The sequence below is a fragment of the Malaclemys terrapin genome, chromosome 3, assembly GCF_027887155.1.
Source record: "Malaclemys terrapin pileata isolate rMalTer1 chromosome 3, rMalTer1.hap1, whole genome shotgun sequence".
NCBI classification, from domain to species: domain Eukaryota; kingdom Metazoa; phylum Chordata; order Testudines; family Emydidae; genus Malaclemys; species Malaclemys terrapin.
This window is the reverse complement of record NC_071507.1, coordinates 97400800-97427308: the sequence shown is the minus strand read 5'-3', so window position 1 is coordinate 97427308 and position 26509 is coordinate 97400800. Positions and strand designations below refer to the sequence as shown.

Sequence of the window (26509 nt, the reverse complement as noted above, 5' to 3'; positions counted from 1 at the left end):
TATGGATCAAGAGTATCCAAGATCATCAAGCTATCTCTCTTCAACACATTAACTTCAGATACAGCAAGCATTAAGAATAAGAATTAGATGTGTTAATAGTTTTAAGTGTTTACTTGACACATGGTGAAAAAAGCAGCCATTTCTGTCGTCCAGACAAGAGAACCTTTTTCAAGGAATGGATTTTCTTACAGCAAAACAGGAAGTGACAGACAAAACCCAATTCTCTTGTATTTCTTAGGGCTATGAGAAAACCACACTGTCCCAGTCAGTCCCACGCTGGACAGTCTGTTGTAATACCATGTGCTGAATCGCACCACGACTGATCACTGTTCCTAGCTGTGGGTGTCTCAGGGTATGGCTACACTGCAACAAAAAAGCCACGGCACTGAGTCTCAGAGCTTGGGTCAATTGGCTCAGGGTGCAAGGCTAAAAATTGCAGTGTAGACATTTGCATGTGGGTTGGTGATGGGGGAGGGTCTCAGAGCCTGGGCTCCAGACCAAGCCCAAACTTCTACACTGCAGCTTTTAGCCCTGTAGTGAAATAGCAAAGAAATATACATAAAATACAAAATCCTTTATTGAGAACAGTCATCCAGAATCAGCAATATTCTACGCTATCAAACGTTACACATGTACACTGGGCACTCCTGGAATTGAAAGACCAAGAAGCATTGGCTTTGCTCTGGTACCTGCAGTTTCCAATGCATTATACAAATATAGAAACAAAAGGGTATTTCATCATCTGTATCTGGACCGCTCCTTATCTTTGGATTTCTTAGGACTTCTGCTTCTCTCTCTCTTTTTATCACGCTCTCTTTCCCAAAGCTCTCCTCGGTATTTGTCTTTAGATTTGCTGGAACTGTAGTGGCTGTCTCTGTCCCGAGACTGGCTGCGACTGCGACTCTGATGTCTCTCTCTCTTTTCACTCTTTCTTTTCTCTCTACAGCATTCTTCTTCATATCGTCGGTCAGAGTCCTGTCAAGGAAGTTTGGTGACATGCAGTTATAGGCGAAGGAGGGAAAATATTAAAGGGTATAAAACAGAACAAGAAAGTAGGTAAGACCAGCTCTTTGGCTTTCTAAAGATTGTACTACTTCTAAGCAATTCAAATGCATAATGTGAAGCATTTAATGTGAAATAAATATGTGGCGAAATAAACTGCAGCAACACCAAGAAGTGCTACCTCTAAGGCAATGGTATTTAATTGCATTTTCTGGGGGGCCAGAAAAGGCAATGTCCAAATCTTGGGGGGGGCCAAAGAGTTCTGCAGGTGTTTGCACTCTAGTAAAAGCATGTCAATTCTTCTTGGCAGGGATTGGCTACCTATAGATGTGCGCCAAAGCTGGCATGTTGGCTGATTTTTGAATAGCATGCAGACTTCTAGTCCAATCAGGGGCATGCTTTGGGATGCACTTCAGTTTATTTGCCTTCTGCTTATTGTCATGCCATGTACAGATGAGGTCTGTTTATCAGAATTTCACTCAAACATCATGATTAGCTGAATAAGCAATGTGCCCCCCTCCCCCAATGCTCATTTGGGTAATCAGGATTTTCGGTCCAATGGCGGCAAGAAGAAGGGGGGAGTAGCTGCAGAAGAAAAGAGCCTCCTTATTACTGCATGTGCGGTGGAGCTGGGAGAAGCCCAGGGGAAGAGGGGGCAACTTCCCTAGAACCTGTCCCATCCCCACCTCCCCCTGCCTACATCCAGCTCAGGACTCTGCTATAAGGGGATATAAGGGGACTCCTGCTACCGGGCTCCCCATCTAGCCAAGGACAGCCCCACTACTCAGCTCTAGCTCCACCCCAGGCTCCTACCAGCTCTGACCAAGGATGGTCCTGCTACTCAGCTCTGGCTGTGGCCTGGACTCCCAGCAGCTGTAGCCCCTGTACTCTGCTCCTGGTCCCACTGTCAACTTCTTTGCATGCCTCCATGCCCAGGCCAGCACATGTCAGCTCGGAGGACGCGTTGCAGGCACGAGCGAAAAGGGCTGCCTGGCAGAGGAGCTGCCCATGCGGCAATGTCCAAATCTCCACACAGCTCCAGCCCCTGCCAAGCAGGCCCTTTCCCTCCCCAGATCCAAAGCATACTCTGAACTGGCACAGGGCGGCCTGGGGGCAGGGGAGGGACGATATTCAAAGGCAGGTCAGCATGGGGACACTGCAGCCAGGACCAGCAGTGGAGCCCAGGGTGGAGCTGGAGCCAGGTAGCAGGGCTGCCCTTACAGTAGAGCCCCCTGCATGGAGCAGGACAGAACAGCTGACACCCAGCCCGTCACATGGAAGGCCTTTGTGGCCAGATCTGGTCTGTGGGCTAGTAAATGACCAACACTGCTCTAAGGCCTTCTATCTTTGGACTGCATTAGCTGAAAGAAGAACAGCAGGTAGTGGTTAGTTCTTGTGGTGAAGGTCAGGAAACAAAGCAAGTGGTAACTTGGTAATAATGTTCAGGAGTTCAGCTCTGGAGCTTCTGTTTGGCCTGTTATCACAATTGGAGTCATTTGTAAAACTCAGATCTGGATTTAGATTATTTTGACAATGGATGTCTGGATCCAGGCTTTTGGTTCAGGCCCATCTCTATTTTGTATCACCCAACACTGACTATGCAAAGCTCTATATAATGTTACTTGTTAAACCAGGGAAATTTCAGACACTACAAGTCATCAGAGAACAACTGCTATTCAAAAGCTCATAAGTAACATTATTCAAAATGCCTTTGGCCTTAGAACTGAGCAGCCTGCGGCACTTACCTACAAGCTCTAACGCATCAAAGCTTTCGTCAGAAGCGTACTTCGAGAATTTGCATTTTGGGAAGATCATTAAGAAACTGATTTGGCACTGAAATGTCTGCCAAATAGAGACAACAGGCCTTTTAACATATCATTTCTGGGATGATTAAGATGATGGAGGCCACATCATTACAAACCCCAAGCTTTTCCATAAGATGTTCTGGGTGCTTTCATTTAAAAAATAGACTCTTTACTGTTTGCACAACCATTAAACTACCCAGAAGTGAGATTTCTTTTATTTCAAGATCTGAAAAGGACTATTTACACATTTTTTTCCTTCAGCTCCTTCCCCTCCCAACACACATACACACACTTCCTAAGAGGTTCTGTGAAAGTCTACATTTTTGTGTACTCTTCAAGCCAGTGTTGTAGCTTGCTTGGGAATGGGATACTTCACCAATATGCAAATATCAGAGAAAACAAAAACACAAAAAACAATATAGTCACTGCCAAAGAGGAAGAAACGTTTAAAGTTTGTTCAGTTATAAGCAAAAAGAAGAACAGGAGTACTTGTGGCACCTTAGAGACTAACAAATTTATTAGAGCATAAGCTTTCGTGGACTACAGCCCACTTCTTCGGCTGCTACTCTGAAACCTTCAGTTATAAGCTATCCCTTACCATAAGGACAAGTATAAATTTGTCCTTCAAATAAAGGACATATACCCCGTCCACATGTACTATAATAGATATAAAATACAAAGATCAATATTTATAATCAATAGTACACTGATCAAATAGGTGTTTATATGGACACCACAGCAAACAGGTTGGTTTGTATTCTCAAACCTATTAACTACAGTATATCAAACACAACAGTCACATGTTTACCAAAGTTCACCTGGCCTAATGTTAATTTCACTGACCAACAGTACCAATGCATGTGTTCATTTACAATTTAAACTTAAAAGATTTAAACACTAATTTAATGTAACTCATGCAGCTGTGTGTGTAAACCAGGTCTTAGACTCAAGGTAAGTCCCCAAGCGTGCCCCCAATGAAGTCCCACTGGACCTCAGTGGCCAAATTTCTAGACTTAAATCCACAACTTTAAACGGAAACCTTTTCTGACAAAAGAAACCCCAAAACTGCAACACTTCTTTCAAAATTATAAGTCCACAAGTGTAACGGAACAGAAAGAAACCCTTCATGTTTTAAGCTGTGGTTGCAAACAAACAATAAAACTGAGATTACATGAGTCCAAGAGAAAAATCTATATAATTAAGTGATTTATAGGTCACAGCCATCGAGTCCATAACTTATGTCAAAGATACTTCCAGGCTGCCCTCAGACACAGCAACTGCTGCAGAGGGAGATCAAACTACACAATCTAAAGCAGTCTGAAAAGTGTGAGCGTGATAGCACGCTCTTTGTTTAAGTAGTTGAAGAATCTACCATACATTTCAAAATCTTATTTTTAAATCCACGCTAGTTTACCTTTAGCATAGGTATATGCCCTTTCTACAGTTACGCAAGAATTGCTGAAATGGTAATTGGTCATGATAATAAATCAGAATCAAACTTTATAGAAGGAAACAAAGTACAAGAGCTGGATTCAGAAACCTACAGAAATGTAAAATCTACCTTGCTAGTAATCATTTTATAATCATAAATTCATTTTGGAGATACAATCACTTCAATATTTGAACTCTCATAGCCGTTTGCCATCTTTAGTATGATATTAATAAAATTATATTAACTGAAAACTTACTTCAGACTGTTAATTATCTTTCTGCAGAATAGTTTGTCAGCACTACAGTATAAAACATCTCTCCCCAATATGATGAAAGATAGCTGTACAAGTATTTTTATGTATTTATACAAATGAAGAACACTACAGTGACAGCGTGGTTGAAATTTTCACCACACCAAAAATGTAAATTAATAATATTTAATAAAATAAAAACCCCAACCCGAATTTGTAACCTGAAAGGGGAGAAGCACTAGAGACTCCATGAAGGCAAGTAAGGACTTAAATAGCGCTATCAATTTTACATGAAAGGCTCTCAAATACTAGTGATAGAAAGCAGTATAAGACCTGAAGACAGACAGACAGAGACAAAGTTAAGGAAAAATAAACATACACCTGCCTCCTGCAACAATTGTAATCACATAGCACGACCCTACATTATTCAGTGATCATCTGTTCAGGTGAATAAGTCATCTTAAATACAATCCACAGATGGCAAACTTCTTAGATCCCCTGATTAAAGTTTCCTTCATCAAAAAGTCTGCTTCATAAGCAGCTTGGAATTGGATATGCAGGGTAGCAGGAGACAAAGGTTTCTTGTTGCATGGATTAAGGCCAGAAAGGACCTTTACATCAACTCATCTGTGACCTCCTGTATAATACAGGCCGGAGAATTTAAATAAACCTTTCCACAGAGAGCCTGAGATACGTTCTCAACATGGAGTTCAAACCAGCTACCTTAAAATTAAGAGTTATCACTATATTGACTGAGCTACCCATGGCACCTTAAAGGAGAAGTAACAATGACCCTGATCCAATTCAAATACACAGCCTTCAGACCTGGAGTCACATTCTACTATTGTGCATGAGCTTTTGCTGATCTTAGCTATCCTTTTACATACCTTCCCCCCCTTAAGAGTAACCTTATCTTTGACTACAAAGGCTAACATTTGTATTTTCTGAGAAAACTACTATGCATCTCTACAGGATCTCTCTGTTCCTTTAAGTAATTAATAGATACACCTCTACCTCGATATAACACTGTCCGCGGGAGCCAAAAAAATGTTACCGCGTTATAGGTGAAACTGTGTCATATCAAACTTGCTTTGATTCGCCGGAGTGCGCAGCCTCCCCCCGGAGCACTGCTTTACCGCGTTATATCAGAAATTGCGTTATATCGGGTCGCAGGTGTATTTACAACCTTAGCTCCACTTCAAGTTTTTAACCTTAGAATAATATATGGTTGCTTTCAGTCATAATTTTGTAGTATTTTCTGTAATGTTTGTTTAGTTGACTGAGAACAGTAAATCTCACGAAAGATATTGTGAGAGCCAGCAGTATTCTTCTTCTACAGTCAAGTATGTTAATTAACTTTTACTACCCCAGGGTTTTCTGCATCGCACATCACTGTCATGAGGGACAGGGTTATGTTTATGACCCTGTTTAACTTCAAGGAGAAACAGCAAAGATATTTTTCTAACTGCAAGTTGGAAATTTACTAAGTTAAAATGTGCAGTCAATATACATCTGATTTAGAATCAAACTTTCCTGTTTTAAGTGGACCGCACTGAATGGGGAGTTGGTGAGGGGTAATCCAACTACAGTACTTGGGTTGTATTTACCTATCCTTAGAGCAAGGGCAATTGTAAATTGTTGAATTAATTTTAAGTGCGAAGAAAAATGTTAATCCCAGAAGATGTGAATTTAAAGTGGCTGTGTAATGAAAAGGCAGTATGGATGCTGTTGTACCTTTATTTTCCTGATAATTTTATAATTCGTGAAATTTAAAAAACTGGCTATATCTGCCCTATCAGCTGTAAGAGAAGTTAACGTAGTAATAGAATATCAGAAATTAAGAGAAGGAAAAGGCCCATTAGGTCAGTTAGACTCTCTCTCTCTCTCTCTCTCTATGCCACCATACACCAGTCACTCTAAATGTCAAAATGGAGGGATATTTACACTCATACTATACAGAAATTGGCACAGTTAAACAAGAATTTTTCAGATACATGCTTATTCCCTGTAATTGAAAGTCAGATGTTTAAGGCTCTGATTATAGGGCCCAGAATTTTGAAAAAATTCATTCAAGTTATAACATTGCATCAGCTGCTTTAAGATTCTTCAGTTTGATGCTAGTTATCATTGTGGCATTTTAGAAGTTGCTTAACTAGGGTGAACCTATTGTTCTTATGTTTCCAGGAAAGGAACAGCTTGCCTCACAACACCACTTATCATTCCTATGGGGAGTCAGCCCAACAGGCTAGTTAGAAAAAAATATATATAATTCTGTAAATGCTTATTCTGCTCCATTTAATCCTAGTCTATGGATCCAATGATTTCTGCTATTCTATCACTGCTACTCAGCAGAATAGTCTGACTGGTGGTTAAATGTTTATTATTTTTTTCTGCTCTAAATTTGTCTTACTTTTCAATGCAACGATAATAAAAATGAAGAAGGCTAAAGAGAACATCCTATTTACTGAATTTTGAGACTAAATTCAGACTGAATGTGGTAGTTTCAAGGTGCCTAGGAAGAAACCAACTGGGCATTGTGGGCAAAGAGATAAATACATATTTATATAGACAGGTACATATGTAGGTGACACCTATGTGATATTGTATTTTCACCACCCTCTGTGCACTAATCCAGATCTATGGGAATTACTACAAACAGAATCTGAGTAGCTCTTAACTTCCACTTTATTTATTATTATTATTATTATTATTTTGGTATTTGAATTGGCTACAAGCAAAGTGTTTCCTTCTCCTCCCAATCCCCCACCTGTTGAATTTCCCTCCATCTTTCCCAAAAGTTACACTGGCCTGAAGCCCTGGACAAGCAACATTTAGTCCTGGATGACAGATCAAAGTTTAAGATCTGACCTCCCAAAACCATCAGGGCTAGAAGTTTATTCCCACCCAGGAGATTCCCAGCTTTCTAATAAGACTCGCAGCATTTCTATTCTGGGAGATCCAGAAATATCAGACTTTTAAAACTGCAACACTACTGACAAGGAAAAAGATTATTATATTGACTAATTTTCCTCTCCCTTTGATACCTGTATAAGATGAACCTATAGTACAAAGAGAACCTGGCTTTATAAAAAGAAGATATGAAAAGGGATACAATTTTTTAAAAACTTTTAAAAATTGTTCTTCTGTAAAAATGTGACACAGATTACATGATGCCTTGGGGGGGACAAATATTTTATTGCTACAAGCTTAGGATTACTTTTAGAACCTCAGAGTGGTTTTGCCTCTCATGAGTCAGATAACCATCCCTTTATCTTTCACCAGCCATTGTGCATATTCCCTATATTTTCTTCTCATTTACCATTTGTGATTCATGTGTACATTAAATATTACACAAAAATCCTGTACAGTAAGTGATGATGTGTTAAAGATTTGTACTAGCGTGCATTTGGGAACCTGTTACATTTTAAAGAATGGCTATTTTAACATGATTATTAATTACTTGTACTGTATTTCTATAGCACCTAGGAGCCCTAGTCATGGACCAGTGCTCGCCTTGTGCTAGCTGCTATACAAAAAGAACAAAAAGATTGTCCCAAGCCCAGAAATCTCACAAGCTAAAGCTAAATCAAGAGGCAACAGATGTATACAGAATACAAGGAAACAAGAATGTACTGGCCTGCATGACAGGCAATGGTCTCAGCACACCAACAGCCTAACCACTGTCAAGTTTTTTGTGGGCCTCATGGTAAAGGAGGATTTTAAGGAGGGACTTGAAGATGGATAATGAGGCAGCCTTGCAGATATTTATGCGGAGCGGCTCACAAACATGAGAGGCAGCCTAGGGACAAGCATGAGGATGTTGGTTTGAAAATTTAACAAGTGTGCAGTGGAGGTGGGAGTCGACATCTCCACAGTGAAAGAAAGAGGACAGGTAGGGTGGGGACAGGCTGTGAAGGATCTTGAAAGTGAAGACAAGCAGCTTATGTTTGATGCCATACATAAGGAGGAGCCAGAGAAGGGATGCAAGGAGAGGGGTATGTGTTACTGACAGGCTATGCAAATGACTTTCTCAGCAGCATTCTGAATGGATATGAGAAGGGCAAGATTGCCTTTGTCAAGGCCAGAGAGAAGGATGTTGCCCAATCAAAAAGTGAGATGATTGGAGCCTGGATGAGAGTTTCAGCTGTGTGGATGGACAGGAAAGGCCATATTGTAATAATTGTATCCATATGTGTAATCTGTATCTTAATATTTTAAAATTTTTAATATATTTTATTGGTCTTTTTTTTCCCTTTAATTTTTTCTTGGCATGTAAAAACAACATGTATTGGCACAGAGATAAATATTTTAGAAACCTCACAGTTACTAAAATGATGATAATGGATTTTAAGATCCAGAGTCTTGTGACATAGCAGAGCTAGAAACATATGTCACCCAGCATTGGAAAGGGAGGGGGGAGGTTCCTAATATGCAAATGGAATAAATCCCTGATTGGCTAACTCCTTTTAGTTCTCTCATGTTGGACTTCAAGCCTGTCATCGGTCCAGCATTAAATATTGCTCATCCGATTTCTCTGACCAGTGAAATGTTGGGGTGGAGGAAATCCACACTGGGTTGCAGCAGGGGATTTAGAAAGGGAAGAGGAAATAGGGGAAGGAAATCTGTGGCAGGTAAAATTTATTTATTTATTTTGAAATGGCACTTGTCTGCAAGCTCCTTAGAGGTTTGGAATATTAGAAGCAGTCTAGCCTTAGGGGCATTACTTGGCAAAGGACAGGTGAAGCAACTGAAGGATCATGCAAATTACTATTTATCATATGTGATACCACCACCAGAGAAACAACACAAATTTGCTGCAAATAGGCAAACTCATCTCACCACTGCAGAGATCAAACAGGCATTTATACCAACAGAACAGCAAACAAATGAGATTGCCTTTTCCAATTGGCAACTTAAGATCAAATTTAACTGTCATTTTTTTTATTAAACCATTACAGCTATATAACAGAACAAAGTCCAACAAAAAAAGTAGCTGACTCACTAATCGAACAACAATAAAAATCAACACATGGCTCACTATGCTCATAAACCATGAGAAATTATAACACATGGGAAAGTCAGTAAGGGCTTAAATAAATTCAACAGAAGTCCTCTGGACAAAAACTACACTCCTCCCACAGACTCTGATAAGGGGGGGGGAGAAAAAAAAATCAAGGAAATCTACACTGATAGCAGAGAAAACTGGAAAGGAAAGGAAGTCATAAATGAAAATAAAGGTCCCAGACAAAAGTACAGGTATTATCGAGAGCACCCTGCCAGCTCCTATTCAGATCCCTTCTCTGGCAGTGAACCCACCTGTTCAAGACCCACATCCTGCTTACTGAAAGAAAACCACAATATCCTTACATCCCCACCTTATGGAATCAAGACACACAATGGAAGAGTCAAAAATATTTTTTAACCCTGAAGTAGACTGAAGAGTCAGAAAAAAGAATATGAAAAAGGATGAGTCAAAACACACCGAAGAGAAAAAAAAAAAAAGACCACCACCAGAGAGCAGAAAAACATCTTACATCATGGAAACTACTCAGAGCACAAAAATACTCCTCTTCAGATCATTATAGGTGGAGCTGATAGCGCCACCCAGAGTTAAGGTTGCTTACTAATATAAGACCTTGTTTACAGTTGATTAAAACTTTAACCATTCAGTTTCAAAATTTCCATACTGGGGTGTCTACTTCAGGCTAAAACTTTTAAATTATGAAATTACATTAAAAAACAACACCACACACTTTGTTAAGGAACATTAAGGTTGAAAAGTCAAGTACTCAAGAATTAGGAAGTGCCAGAATTAAGGCTGCACGTGCCGGACACAGATATAGTAGTGATGAACACCGCAGAAGCACCCGAGAGAAATTAATAATTTTGTATTCAGTGCAGGGGTTGGATGGTATGCAGCAAATAAGGTCTGGGACCATACACTGGCTGTAAAAAGAAATATTGAATAACTACCTGTTTATTGAATGAGGTAGGGGTCCTCTGGGAAGAATAGTATGTGATCATGTAATTAAAGACTTTCACAGTGCACAAGGAGGCTGAATTAAGTTTGCACAGGAAACCTTATTTCTGGCATGTCCTAACTTTTGAGTGCTTGACTTCGCAAATGCAACGTTCCTTTTAAAGTAGATTTTTTTCATACATAATTCCATAATGAAGTGAGGCCTTAATGTAGGACAATTCTATTTGAAATTATCTGATCTTACAGAAAAATAGAACACCTGGAGACAAACTCTTAGATTCTTAGGGGGTCAATTCTGAATTTTGTAAGAAAAAAGGAACAAATGGGAAAAAGTGGTAGAAAAGCAGAGCTATTTGAACTCTACAGAACATATCTGAATGTCTCTCCATTGCAGGATGGATTTCCTAGACATTTCTTTACTTTGTTTCAGAAGTGGAACTACATTTTTTTTAATTGGTCACACTGTGCTGATTTATCATCTCCAAACTACAGTCTCCAAACGTTTAGCCAATATGCCATAGATATGAGCTGGAAATAGGATACATTTACTATCACTTCTCAGTCTATTTGTGGCCAATGTAATCGCACTTTATATATAGGTCAGCAGTTCTAAATACCACATCAATATGTAGTGCAGCGTTGTACAGTTATGATAGGTTGTCTCTCAGCGAATGGCTCACGACGACAAGCTAGTTTTTAGTTATGGTATACCTCAGTGGACAGAACAGAACACAAAATTCCTTTTACCTAAATAAAAGCAGCTGGGAAAATTCATAAACATCAGTGGAACTGTAGGGGGTTGGACTAGATGACCTCCTGAGGTCCCTTCCAACCCTGATATTGTAGGATACTGCTACCCCCAATAGTGGCAACAGTAGTGTAGACAAGTGCAGGTGCTTTTACTCCCATGTGATTAGATGACATGATGGTAGAATGCCTGTGCCCTTCCACACTAGGAGTTCAATGGTTAATACCAACAAGGCATATGAAATCTGCCACATGCCAGGCAATGGAGCTTTTTAAAGCAATTTCCAACCAGCTGTGTTCTTTCCTACCTGGTGTTAAAAAACAGAATGATATAACGACCAATTTAATCAATTCTACTTGGATGACATTAAATTAAGGTCAATATTACCCCAAGAATAAAAACAGATGGGTGCAGGGAAGAGGCCCACTACTGACAATCATTGTCAGCAACTGATCGTTTTCACAGTGTCAACAAAGCCAAAATTCTCCAGTATTACTAATCTACACAATACGAACACAGATTTCACATTTCTATTTCTGAGTCAGCTGAAAGATGTTTTCTGACTGCACATTAAAGGAAGCTCATGTGCACCATTCCAGGAAGTACATGAAAAATACCTTGCACTCATGAAATTAAGTTTCACTTGTCTGTGATGGGAAATGTGAAAAACAGACCCAGTGCTGAAACTACTTTTGTGAAGCCCATGCTCCCTTTTCAGGACATTTCAGCAGAAGGTCAATTAGATACACCTAGCTTTAGGAGTTCAAGAATATCTTGGGCAGCCACCTTCTACACTGCAAGAAGCCCTTCATTTAGGTTGTTCGCATGCAAGGTCCCCAATTGAACCCTTTTCTTTTTAGCAGTTATGAGGAGACATGGCCATAAAGTGGCACAGGATGAAATAGTCAGATGGCAGTTCAGTACCTTGGATTTTTTGGTCTTCTTGTCATCATCTTCATCATCAGAGTGGCGGTGCTTTTTCTTCTTGTGTTTTTTACCCGAGTGTAGGTGACTTGGTCTAGCCTCCTCTATCTCCTCATCCAGCACAAGGTCATACTTTGCGCTACATCAGTTGATTAAGGGCAGATTTGGTACCAATCATTGGTCAATTCAGAATATAAAAGCTCACAAAACAAGCGAAAACAAGCTTTACCATGGGTATAACATTGAGATAGCCAGTATTTTGTGCAAAACAAAAATCATGTACAATGAAAAATTAAAAGGTAGGTAAGAGTAAGGCTGATTGAGATCTGCTCTAGGAAACCAAATATCCTGCGATTATCCATTGCTTTGCAGTAGGGTAGTTATATACAACCATGCAAAGTGTGTGTAAAATAAACACATTCTGATTTGACAGTGTTATACCTTGTTCACACAAAACAGCAAATTAAAAAATAAATCTGTAATTCCAAAACTGATGCCACATGGTTATGTTAAGTAGCAGTTAAACATCTGCCCAACAAAAGCTTAGAGAATTAGAAGCTGTTTTCACAAAGTCTAGTTGCAAGTCACTACATTATAGGCCAATATGCCACACAGATTGTTCAACTGTTAAGGATACTCTTGATTTGGCTTTACTTTCTCCTTCAAAGTTAATTTGGAAGGTTTATCATGTTCCTTTTCGTACTCTTTGAAGTCATCCTTGGTATACTTCCCACCTGTTCATACAAAAACAATCAACTGGGCTTTCATCATCTTAAAAATCAAACAAGACATAGGAGTACAGCACACTTCAGGATACAATTGTCATCAGTTACCTGCATCATTACTGTAATCACATTTACAGAAGTGCCAGTAACAAACTCCAGAAATGGTCTTACAGTGTGCATGACCCAGAGCAAAAGGGGGAGGATCAGGCCATGATTTTCCTTCCGTCTGTAGTCCTCCTGTCTGAGAAGACCTAGCTAGGTAATGGTTTCCTCCCACCTCATGCCTATTGGATGCAGAGCTTGGATAGGGTCACAAGGCAGCAAGTGGCAATTGTTCTGTTTGTGCTTGAAGCTGGTCCTGCATCTCTCTGCTTAAGGCTCTGTTGGCATTTCTGTTACTGCCCCATTTTCAAAATCAAAACAATGAAATTTTGTTCTGTGCTAAAACTTAGAGGAAGGGAGGGAATCTCACTACAAAATTATACACTTTTTAGTAAACATTTTGAAAAACATTTTTCATGGGTTAACATTTTAAAGAGGCATATTGGATTTTATTTTCCATATTTCTGTTTTGAAGTTTTGAAAACTACTTAACAGTATTGTCAGTTATGTGCTGCCACCTTATGGTGAAGGCTAATACTGCAACAGAAGTATTAAATGCCTAGATATTCAGTTTGTCTTGTAAATATAATCCTTCATGAAGTGATGGATGACAAACAAAAAGGAAGAATATGCTGATTACTGCAGTTTATTTATGTTAATAAATATCCAAAATTATCTCTTTAAAGCTTGAGATTAATATAAAAACAATACCAATAGTTTACTTTACTGGCAAAAAATACATTTGACAACATGAAAGCTACCAGTAAACCTCTTGTCCTCTAATATGCAGGAAACAGGTAGAGACCTAGATTTAGTAGCCTTTGCTCATGCAGCCAGGAATACCAGGTTGTGGCCATTATAGTGCCAAAAAGGAGTTGATTAACCTTGTAACAGAGATGCTTGTCCTATACAACAACTCTTGTTTAGGAGAGCAATATTTACTAATTTAAGGTTTGAAGTTGGTACAGAATCAAAGGATGACAAATAAAACTACCTTTTCCTCTCCATTTAATCTTTGCAACAGACTGGCTAAAATCCACATGTATTCTCCGGTCATCTATCAGCACATTATCCATTTTGAAGTAGGCTTTCTCACAATCTTCCTCCTTTTGCAGTGTTTCCAGAAGATTTAAGTCAAGATTAATTAACAAATCATACACAAATATTCTTATGAAGTCAGCATTTAAATCCAAAATGAATTGCTCTTGGCATAGAGATTCCTAACGAATATGCCACAATTGAATAAATACGTATTTTATTTTCTAAAATGAATTAAATCACATTTCTAATTTTTTTAAAAATAAGTATAATCATTTTACAATTTGCCTTAATGCAAGCATTTCATCTTTGAGATTAGATAAATCTATGCCAAAACAGACGTGTTATTTATGTGTATTATGTTTGGAATAATACATTTAGAAACAGTTACAACAACAGACAATGGCTTTATTAAAAAATCTAAACTCCCTGGCAGGCTAAAGATAAGTGTTCTGGCATACTCTAGACCTTCACTCAGACAACTTTCTCACAGAATACAGAGCGATAACAGCCAACCAATAAAACACAAGCTATAAATTTTATATCATGAGAACAACAATTACAGTCTCATCATATTCCAATTACTGACTTCAAAAGGGACTGAAATACATATTTAAACAGTTTGCTAAATAGGGATGAACTTAAGTATATGCTTAAATGTTTTCCTGAACTGAGGACTACATCCTTTGTAGGCTGCAGTCAATAGATGAGAATATTAACCAACACACTTGAGCAGATCACCCGTTCGCATTCCATCCAGCATAGAGCTGTGTTTGTGAGGAGAGAGAGAACCCAAGCATATTATTACACTGTTTTTATAAGCAACATTTGTATATCTCCACAAGAACATACCTTTTCAAATTCAATGAAAGCGTAACAAAGAGATTCACCTGTCTTCCAGTCTCGAATTACTTCACAGCTGAAAAAATAGCATCAAATTAAAGAATGCCTCTGGTTTGAAGATGTCTGACAACTATCACTTTATCAGGTTAGAAATTTTAACCTGTGTTATGCCCTTTGAGGCTTGATCCTGCAACCGTAACTCACATAAGTAACCTTTACTCACAATGACTTCAAACAGCTGAAGCAGATTTAAATAGGACTACTCATGTGAGCAACAATTACTCATATGTGTGATTAGTACGGGTTTTAGAATTAGTCCTAAAATTAGTAAAATAAAAGCTTATTGAATCAGATTCTATTTTCCATCATTAATGCTCTGATTTCTTTTTGCATTTTACTAAGCTAGGACAAAAATTTGTTAGTTTAACTTTTGGGATTGTAATTAATGCTGAGGAATGTTTAAGAAAGCCATGTAACAGGCTGGCAGTATTTCTCTGAAAAATCCCACCTTGTCAGCTGTTGTCCCACTACTATACCTAGATACAAGGGCGGTCAAAGCAGGTCAAGAGAGAGAGAGTGTGAGTGCGTGCGCAGAGCAGTGAAGCCTAGGGAGACTGCTTAAACTGAACCTGTTTCTCGTTTTGGTTGTTTTTTTTTTTTTTTTTTTTTTAAACCACTATTCTGTAGAAGTTACCTTTTAATGGGCCCAAATCGTGAAAATATTATCTCCAGGTCTTCATCTGTGGTCACAGGATTCAGTTTACAAACAAACAGCACATTTTCTGGTGGTTTGATATCTGCATCTGGTAAATCTCCCACCTACAGCACACAGAAAATGGAAGGCTTTTCAATTTGTTTCATACAAAGCTTCCTGAATTTCATGACACTGAGTATGTTCTGTTGGGAAAGGAGAGGAGGGGACGACAAATATTCTTTTCACGACTTAGTCAGTGGAAACCTGGGGAAATGCCTATAGTCACTCAGAAGACTTAAAAAGTAGAACATTATTTCCCCCCAAAAGTATGGTTAGTGGTTAAAACATGTGACTAGAAATCTGCAGTGTTCTACTGCCAATGATTGCATGATTAATATTCTCTGCTTTAGTTTCTCCATCAGTAAAATGAGGATAATACTTTTCTCTTTTGCAGGAATGCTGAGGCTTAAATTTGTTTGTAAAAAGCTTTTTTTACGTTCTTTAGATGAAAGATGCTGTGCAAGAGTACTATTAGAGCTGTTGGTATTAGTCAAATTTGGGTGGATGAATAATACAAAGTTGACAAACAAAAAAAAAAAAGCATAATGATTTGTCATGTACATTCATACAATGAAAGGACTCACTGCTGCCATTTTAAAAATAAGAATGGAATTGGGTCTTTTCCTTAATGTATTAATATTCCTAAAGAAGGCGAATTGAACCTCCTCTAAAGTCTGACACCAGCCATATTAAATTCCAGCTCACCTCAACCCCACAAGAACTCCAGAAGCTACAACCATATTTAGTACCAATAAGTCATAAACATCCCAAGGGAAGAGAGCAGGGGGGAAAAATTAACTATTAGTGGGTTCTTGCTTATTATCTAAGAGCAGGCAGCTGTTCTGCTGTAATTCTGTGAATGGGAACCAACCACTATATTGCCGTGCATTCCCAATGCCAATATGTGAATTTGGGGAGAAATTATTTCATGGTAACTCAGCCACCCAACGCATACAAACTTTCAGTACTAAAACTAGAAACACACAGTGGGGATAACAGTTCCATACAGGACTGACCAGCTTTTATAATTTAACAAGCGTCTCTAGCAAGGTCTTCCAAACCCCCTATCAAACCAATTCTAGTCCTGGGTTTGGAACAGAGATGGTACTGGTCTTCTCAGGAAATCGCCTCTACAAATGGATGAAGACCAAGTGTCCACGGTCACTCTTTTAGCTCTACCAACAGCCTGATATCATGCACCCTTATCCACGAGGCCAACATTTCTGACATGCAACTCAAGGCAAGCACTTGTCTTAAGCACTCACTCACCCAGACATAATGTAGAGCATGTATACACAAAGAAATAACATCTGACAAGACGACAAAAAAAACAAAAAAAACAAAAACTGATGTTTACCATTTCCAAAAGAATGGCCTGAGTTTTTGCTTCTTTCTCTGCCTGAATTTCTTCCACTTCATCAACAGACTTTCCTTTGAAGTCATCAATTTCTTCATCTGCTCTTATTCTGCCACTCTGAGAAATTGAAAAACAAAACAAAAAAACAGCATTTTAAATACTGACCCATGGGTAAGCCTTTATTTTTCTTAATACTAAAACCCTACCTCAGTCTGGGATTCTCTGTGTTGTGAAACTAAGAACTATATCCCTGAAGAATTAGGCTAAGATCGTTCACTCTGGTCAGACAGACAACCAAGCAGCCTACACATGCTAATGAGTTTCAATCACAGTCAACCTGGGCTAGATTCAATTACACAATATGGAGTCTTTCACCTCTATTATCCCAAACCTATCCCCCCCCCCCTTTTTTTTAATACATTTCTTTATTGAAATGAGTATACAAGTAGTATTAGAGATTTCTGCCTCATCTAGCAAGACTTCAATTTAACAGAGTACAATTACAGGAACTGTATATTTTATACTATTGTATTTAGTCAAGTATTCCAAACAAACATTCCTACAACAAAATATTGGCCATTTTAAAATCTTCTCCTCCAAAAAGCTCTCTTAGTTCAAAACATTTCACTAGAGCTAACTGGCGTATCCCTGTTTTTCCTTTGCAAGTGTCTGATTATAAAACTTACAAGTATTTGTCTAACATACACTGGGCTATCAAGCTCCTTATGCAGTGTTTAGACTTGTGGATATATTAGACTAATTTTGATATACCCTCTATTCTAATTAAGTTCTTACACCAAACTCATAACTATGGTATCTGTTAAAACTTTTTTTTTTTTTTTTTCCAAATCATGTAACTTCTCTAGTCAATTTATTGTTTGAAACACTGTTCCCAGACAAAAGAAGATATTTCCTTTCAGCAGCTCCAGTAACTGCAAGGTAAGAAAAAACAATTATAAGCTGAATTGTTCTGCAAATCCCTTCTGCCTAGAATACAGACAAAACAAACCAGCGTGTCTGCTTGTATGTGAAGTGTGGATAGTGAAGTCATACTTTCCAGCTTAACAACAATTTTCTTTTGTGTGGAAGTGCTGATAATATTTCTTATTGAAAAAAAGGGGAATAAAAGGATAAACTTCATTTTATACTGTAAAATAAGAAGTTAGCAGTCATATTTTGGATTCTTCCAGAAGAATGTATCAAGGAAACAATAATGCCAGAGCTGGGCATTTCAGACAACAGATTCATTACTATTAAAATAACATTACAGCTTTTTGCATCCTATCCCACAATACACAGTCACAACTGGAAACACCCTGCTGATTTTTTTTTAATTCTTTTCTTCAAAACTGTAATAGTTATTTGCTTTGTAAGCATAGAGGTCATGTCAAGTACAACTGTGCTGTGAAGGTCCATCTAGCCTACTATGCTGTGTTCCGACATTGGCCAATGCCAGGTGCCCCACAAGGAATGAACAAAACAGTAATCAAGTGATCCAACAGAGGTAGGGACACCATCCCTGCCCATCAGTCATTGATGGACTTACCCTCCATGAACTTATTTAGTTCTTTTTTGAACCCTGTTATAGTCTTGGCCTTCAAAACATCCTCCTCTGACAAGGAGTTCCAAAGGTTGACTGTGTGTTGTGTGAAAAAAATACTTTCTTTTGTTTGTTTAAACCTGCTGCCTATTAATTTCATTTGGTGACCTCTAGTTTTTGCATTATGAGAAGGAGTAAATAACAATTCCTTATTTACTTTCTCCACACCAGTCATGATTTTATAGACCTCTATCATATCCCTCCTTAGTTGCCTCTTTTCCAAGCTGAAAAGTCCCAGTCTTATTAATCTCTCCTCATATGGAAGCAGTTCCATACCCCTAATAATTTTTGTTGCTCTTTTCTGAACATTTTCCAATTCCAATATATCTTTTTATATCTTCAGAAATCTTACCCCATTCAAAAAATGCATAATTGTATATTGGCAGATCTTATTTTGCAAAACACTTCATTGCATGTTTAACTTTAAGCACGAATAGTCTCTTTGACTTCAATGGACTACTCATGTGCTTTGCTGAATGTGGGACATACAAGAAACTCAACTAGTTAGCACATTTATCCATTTCCAAAATCTTCCCAAGAAGCTATTAGCAGTACTTACATCTAGTTGTTCCTTGGTGGGCTCTGGGGAGCAGTCAGGTATTCTCAAACCAGAAGGGTCATCAAATGGATCATCTAATATCACTGTATGATTTATCCTAATGGGAAATGTAAAGTAAAATCAAATCCAAGAGTCAGCATTTTAATTTGTTTAAAACTAGCTCTCACTTTAATTGATGAACATGGGATCAATTTTAGGGATACTAGTAGGTATTATATACTACTACAGGGCTAGACAAATAAATATTCTGTATACCTACATACTGAATTCTATGTACTAATATATAATGATTAATAAAGCCAGTTCAGATGTGCACACAGGCTGCTAGGATACAAGGAATAAACTGAGTGTTTTTATTAATAACTAATTGTTGATTTTCTAATGTATTTGTTTATTCCTAGACCAACAGTTAATCTAGTTTGTGAGTAAAGTCCTCATTTCAACCTCTCTTGCCCGCTTAACTCCCCACTTAGTGCATCTTACAGTTATTTTTGGCTACATGGAATTAAAACAATTATACAGCTGAACTGTCCGAAAGTGGTACACAGATTAATATACAGGAAACCTACAGATCACCACAGCCACCTTCACAGTTCCAGTAACCAACCCAAACATACCAAGAAATCGGTTATCTACAGCCAGGCAATCAGATACCACAGAATATGCTCCAAGGAGAACGTCCGGGATATTCACCTTAACACACTTAAGACTACGTTCAACAAGCAAGGATATTCCACCAGAGAAGTAGATCCCATCATGGAATAAGTCACCCAAATTCCTCAAGAGAACCCGCTTCAATATGGAAATAAAGCCTCCTCTGTCCACACACACCTAATTATCACTTACGACCCACATTAGAACCCACATGGGAGGCAGGGGTATCAAACAATTACAACCTATACACTATGGGGACCATATCCTGAACTGCCCCACTCCCTACAGACCAAGATACATCAACTAAAAGCAACACCAGACCCTGCTAGATCAGCAGATACAAAAATCTGTAGATATATCTGAACTGCAATAATTATCAACACCCCCACAACACACCTTTCAAGATCCATGGGTCCTACACATGCCTGTCAACATGTGGTGTACCTCATCCAGCACACTAAATGTCCCAACAACAATTATGTGAGTGAAACCAGACAATCACTATATTCCCAAATGAACTCTCTCAGAAAAATTATAGAAGACAAAAAACACCCTATCACTTGTGTGTGAACATTTTTCACAATGAGATCACTCTCTATCTGACCTCAGTTCTTATCCTCAAAGGAAACCTGCGTAACACTTTCAAAAGATAAGCCTGGGAGCTTAAATTTATAACTTTGCTAGACACTAAAAGTCATGGACTGAATACAGAAACTGGATTTATGGTTTATTACAATAATCTATAACCCACTAACCTCCTCCCTCAGCTTTTTTTTCCTCTCCTTTTCCCTCTATGATTAGAGAGGTGTTAGCAGGCCACTTCACCTTGAACAGTCCCTTGAAATATGTGCTACCTACTTATGCTACAAAAATCTGTTCCATCTTGTACTTAGCTTTGACACTCTGAGTACATTTCCCAGGCCTGAAGATCTGTGTGTAAGCTTGTTTCTCACCCGCAGAAGTTGGTCCAATAAAAGAAATCACCTCACCCACCTAGTCTCTCTCAGATCCTGGAACCAACACACCTACAACACCACATACACATATTAACAACATTATAAACATTATTTTGGATGGTCTGGACAACAACATCCATCCCCTCTATGGGCCCAACCCTGCAAACTCACAATGGTACTACGTGCAGATGCAGGGTCCATCTGAGCTTACAGGTCAGGGCCCTACAACTTCTCTTTCAGCTGATAAGACAGCATGATCTAGTCCAGTGGTCTCCAAACTTTTTTGGATCGCGCACCCCTATCAGTAAAAAAATTTTGAGCACGCACCCCCGCTGCACCGCAGGGCCGGCTCTACCATTTTTGCCACTCCAAGCAAAAAAAAAAAAAAAAAAAAAGGCGCTCGGACTACTGCCCGAACTGCTGAAGCAGCGCTGCTCCGGCGGCGCTCCTCCTGCCGCGCACCCCGAAGGATCCTCTTGCGCACCCCACTTGGGAGACCACTGATAGTTACACAATATTTTACCAGTAATAATGGAACGAAAAAACATACTAGATACTTTCACAAGTGTCCTGACATTGCCATATTAACTCTATTTACAGAAAGATCAAGGAACCAGTTTTTACAAAAATTACAACACACCCTCTGTAAGGGGAGAGGTTCCATTCCCACCTTCTGATACCCAGAAACCTCTCAGACTCTCCAGCGAGTAGCACTTCCACATTATTTATTTATATTCCCGCCACCAACCCCAATACAGTCCTGTGCAGCTAAGTATTTACAGTGGTTTCTTGCCTCTTCCTGCAGGGCCAGAGAGGAACAGATCTCCCTCCCTTAGAATCCCAGAACAGACAGGGTTCAACTAACCCAATCTTCTGTCCCTTCTTGCCTTTAACAGCCCTCAGCTGGTGTCTAACTGGTTCATCAGTCTCGAGACTGATCAGCTAATTAGCCACATACTCCTCAGACGGCCTTCTCCACAGAAACTAAATTTGTACCAAAGTGATCTGAGGGCTGGCTAATGTGTTAGCCTCCAGCACTTTGTCACCTCTAAGCTAGGAAGTTTAAACCTAGTCATACCTGATGTCTTGATAAGGAACAAATTCCTTGTCAACGAAGGTCTCGTTAATTTTCTTTAATACATCCATGCCTTCTGTTACTTCTCCAAACACTGTGTGCACACCATCAAGGTAATCTAGGTTTTCCCCTGTAGTAATAAGAAACTATAAAGACAAGATAAAAAAAACTGTTTACAAGTAAACTGTAAAATTTTTAGAATCTCCATATAATTTTGGGCCTGACACCATGCCCACTGAAGTCAGTGGGAGTTTTACCACGGACTTCAATGGGAGAGGACAGAACTAGACCTTCAAGCAGTGTAAACTGATGTAGCTCCATTGGCTTTAATGGAACTATGACAGTTTATACCAGCTGAGCATCTAGCCCTCCACCCTAATTTAGAACAGACTGTATGGTTAACCAACACAAAAAATGAATGACATTTGGAACGCATGCTTTACAATCAAATTGGAAAAGTCTTGCTCATTGTTATATTTAGCTGCACACAGTTCTAGATAAGGGAAACTGACAGATTTGTCCAGGATCACAAGAGCAGATTTTTAAAAATATTTTTTTAAAGTATATGTAGGGAATACTACACATTAAGCCGGTTAACTTCCACACTGTCCCCTTCAGTCCTTTTCTTCCTAAACAACATTATTTTTTAAATGATTATTTTAATCAGCCTAGCGCCTTTGATCAGCTCTACAATAATGAACCAATAAGTGCACATAATGATGAAGAAAACATGTTATTAAGGTATGATTTCAATTTCCAAGTTAGAGAGTTTAATATAACTAGGAAGCTCTAGAATCATTTGAATAATATGAATACCTGATCAGTATCCTTTTAACTATAAAAAACAGTAACTGTGTGTTATTTTCATTGTTATGCACATTTTTTAACCTGTGGAGTTTCCTTCTTTGCTATTCCAGAGTTATAGCAAAAGCCTCCCAATACTGTGCGCTGACCTGAGATCCATGTTGATCATTGCCATTGTTCACCATTGATACGGTTCCCTTTTTCTTGTGCTTAATTCTTGGCACTTTTTCTGCCTCAAAAAATCTAGCTTGATCACCATAGAGTTTACTGAAAATATATACAATAAATATGTTATGAGGCAGCAAGATTAAAAAATGCTGACAGTGAAACAAGCGTTATACAACAGTGAACAAGACAAAATAATTTACCAAAGTATGTTATAATAAGAATGCTCAAATAAAATGATCACTTTACAGTACACATTTATAATGTGACTATAGCATTACCCAACCACCCCCCATAATGCAAATAATGTTAACAGCTCTTTCCCTGGAGACATTCTACAGAATGAGGGGTTTTTAAGCATATTAGAAAACACTTTCTGACATCTCTGATAGATACTAGCATGTAATTTGCTAGAAGCTACTGTCAAAACATACTTTCAGTACAGTGTGCAGGGAATTAAAAGCATAATTCACTTTATCAAATATAAATGGTACTTGTGCACCTAATTCTCCTTATAAAACAAAGTGAAAACCATTAAATAGTTTGTACATAGACTAAAATTCGTCATCTGAACAGAAAAAGCTGCAAACTTCATTTTACACATTAGCTTTCAAGGCATACAGGATTGGATGCAGCGATTTTAAGTCTCAATGTCTGATCCTGATCTCACATTGTTCTTTCCCAGGTGAGAGAGAACTGGCTTACACAGAAAGTTATTATTTTAAACTGATCGTGAACCTAAATGTGCACTCTTAAATCCATTTCAACATGGCTTATATCAGTTTAGGTTGCACCAAGAACTGAAACCCCCACCTTTGTGTTCTGTTCAGCAATAAGAAAAAGGTAACATCCTCAGAATGGATCTGTATTTTCAGAAGCCAGCAGCAGAACAGAAAAGGGAAGCAAGTCAGCCTGCCACTCTTTTGGAAGATTCTACTTGTGACAGAGTACATCAAGGAGCCAGGCAGGGAAAGAAAAATCAGTATATAATATAAAAAAAGTGTAAAGGAAGAGAAGATCCCAGGAGTGACTGGTGACAGACCAGAACAATAATACATCAGAATCCTGGATTGTCAAAAGTTTTAAACCACTTACAGGGACACAGTTTGGTCCCCATCTACCCTCTAGCGTGGGTAAAAAAGTTTGTAACCATGTCTCCCTAACTCCATTATAGCATAGCATAGTAGAACAGATGTAAATTTATTTGGTGTACTTCCTTAAAGGTCCATATTACTGAGGTCTGGAGCAGTGTTAGCCAGTTTGTATGGGCGAATAACTGCAAGTCTATTGGCTACAGAGAGTTACATGAGAACTATTCATCAACTAAGTGGTACATACAGGTTTTTTTTCCCTGCAACTAGAACTTGATTTTTTCCTCTAGAACATCAGATTCAAAGGAAAAATTATCTGGAAGATTATGCAGTCAGCCAAAATTCTATCTTACCTGTTTGCATGTTTCTTCAGGTGCATCACTATAGAAAATTGATTTTTATAAGAAGTGTTATTTTCTTCCTAACACTCATTTTATGCGTCCCTCTTAAAAAACACTCAAGCACAAGACTCTCCAATTACCTATTACCAAAAAGCACACGTCATATTTAGTGTAGTTAAAATTTGAGCCCAAGCAACAGTTTTATTGATTTTGAAAGGGGGCTCAGGGAGTTGACACATGAATACAAGATTTTTTACTATAGTCACCTGCTTCCCCTCCATCACAAGCAAAATGTAAGTGCATTACATCATAGTTCTCAGCACTGCAGTAGAAAAAATGTGGTGACTTCCACAGAGCAGCCATGTAGGGCACACCACACAGCAGCCAAACCTACAGTCACCTGCTCACAATCACACCCGTTATTGATTTGATTTAAGAACAGAAGTAGCATACTGTCCCGAAAAAAACTAAATGTCTAGGATCAAAAGACAGCATGAGGAATGACAACAGACATCAAGGTGTATGAGCCAAAAGCAGCTCTCATCTCCCAACAATGATTCAGTAGGACATTCAGCAAGTCCACCCCCAAATTAGGCCTATTTCATATTAAGTAGGTTTTACTCACCAAAAGATAGATTCCCCTCCACGGCCAGTCCCCAAGGGGTCACCAGTTTGTATAATAAAATCCCTCTGTATCAATGCAAGATACACAAGGTATTAGTCTACTTATGGATGTAGACAAAGAAGGAAATAAATATCTATTATAAACACTCACCTGTACATTGTGAATGAGGCAGTAGTTGTAGTACTTGATTTTGCAAAGCTTCAGAAAATTCTGACAAGCTACAAGAAATTATATTGAAATTTACAAAAAAAATGCAATTTGCGACTGGATCTTTTGCACCTTGCGTCTTTTCTCTTTGGCTGTACTGGGATTTTATTAACATTGACTCTAAAGCCTGCTACACATCTATGGAAAAGATTAAATACTATGCATTCTCCCTTCCTAGATCCCACATCCAGCAATATTTAGAATAGCAATATGAACAGTTGTATAACAAAGATCAGCACACATTTTCCCCCTCCTTAGCCTTCCCCAAATAATGTCTACCAAGGAAAAAGTCAATGTTTTTTCAATTTAAAAACTATTACACTTACTCAATATTTTAGAGACATAAAAATAAGAAGCATATTGTCTGTAGTAGAAGAAAATGAGCTCCCAACCAAAATTGTTGTTTATAATTAGGAAAAAAAAAGAGTAATAAGTTTCCCCATACCCTTGAAATTAAATGTGGAAACTAAGGCCCTCATCCTGCAAGCACACACATTTAACTTACCAGCGTAAGCATCTTTTATCCTAACATCCTTACACCCACCCAAATACAGAATCAAGGACCTAATTTGGTATAGTGAATGTAATCGCCAACTTGCATTTTCCAACTAAAAAAAAATCCATGCAGACTTTATGAGAACTGGCAACCAGAAAAGGGCAGGATTACTACAAGCCCTCAACAAGGGATTCCTTAAGAGTGTTGAGTATCTAAGTGGTAGCCGTGTTAGTCTGTAACCACAAAAACAATGAGGAGTCCAGTGGCACTTTAAAGACTAACGGATTTATTTAGGCATAAGCTTTCGTGGGTAAAAAAACCCACTTCTTCAGATGCATGGAGTGTTTGCATCAAGCCAAATGCAATCAACCCCACGTTTTCATGTTGTAAAAGTATTACACGCGAGAGCTGAAACACAGTCAGCATCATCAGACGCTCTGCTCAGTGACCCTACTGCTGCCCTTCTTTTGAACGCGCCCCGGGTTCCCCCCCACGCACAGCACCTCCCCATCAGCGCTACGCTAAGCTCTGTGGCCTCCGTCCTCCTCGGTTGGCGGAGCGGGACACTGGCTCGCAACGCGCCCCCAGGCCCCGCTCCGACTCCCCGGGCCCCCGCCCCTCACCTCTGGGCCTCTCCTCCGTGTACAGGTCGATCACCAGGTCGCCCACCGTGGTCTCCAGCAGCACGGCCATGGCCGCCGCGCCCCGGAACCACAACAACGCGCCAGGCCCAGCAGCGCGTCCCGCCCGGCCGCCTCCGGGAGAGTCAAAGGGAGACGCCGCACCGTTCGGCTTCGCTGTCACGGAGCGCGCCCGTGCAAACTGAGCATGCTCAGTGACACCTACGGAAGCCGCCACCCACCTCACCCTCTGCCCTCACTTGGGATGGCGGTGTGACGCGAGAGCAAAAGGGGGCGGGGCGGGCGGGACGCAATGTGTGCGGGGAGGACGGGCGGGGCACTGGCTGCACAGGAGG

General features: G+C 39.2%; 1 protein-coding gene across 2 annotated transcripts; it reads right to left on the bottom strand.

Moving 5' to 3' along the window:
- Positions 1-559: 559 nt before the first annotated feature.
- PPIL4 (peptidylprolyl isomerase like 4) lies at positions 560-26336 on the bottom strand. Of its 2 annotated transcripts, XM_054022604.1 has the most exons (13): positions 26157-26336; positions 24981-25048; positions 24831-24895; positions 22758-22875; positions 21808-21950; positions 19120-19216; positions 16961-17077; positions 15544-15668; positions 14859-14925; positions 13963-14074; positions 12779-12875; positions 12142-12280; positions 560-975 (listed from the first exon to the last, which is right to left on the bottom strand). In XM_054022604.1, the coding sequence occupies exons 1-13, from the start codon at positions 26224-26226 to the stop codon at positions 739-741; spliced, it is 1455 nt and encodes a 484-aa protein (XP_053878579.1). In that variant the 5' UTR covers positions 26227-26336; the 3' UTR covers positions 560-738. The 2 variants fall into 2 exon arrangements, with proteins under 2 accessions (XP_053878579.1, XP_053878580.1); XM_054022605.1 differs by lacking the exons at positions 24831-24895; positions 24981-25048; positions 26157-26336 and adding an exon at positions 24218-24320.
- Positions 26337-26509: the final 173 nt, after the last annotated feature.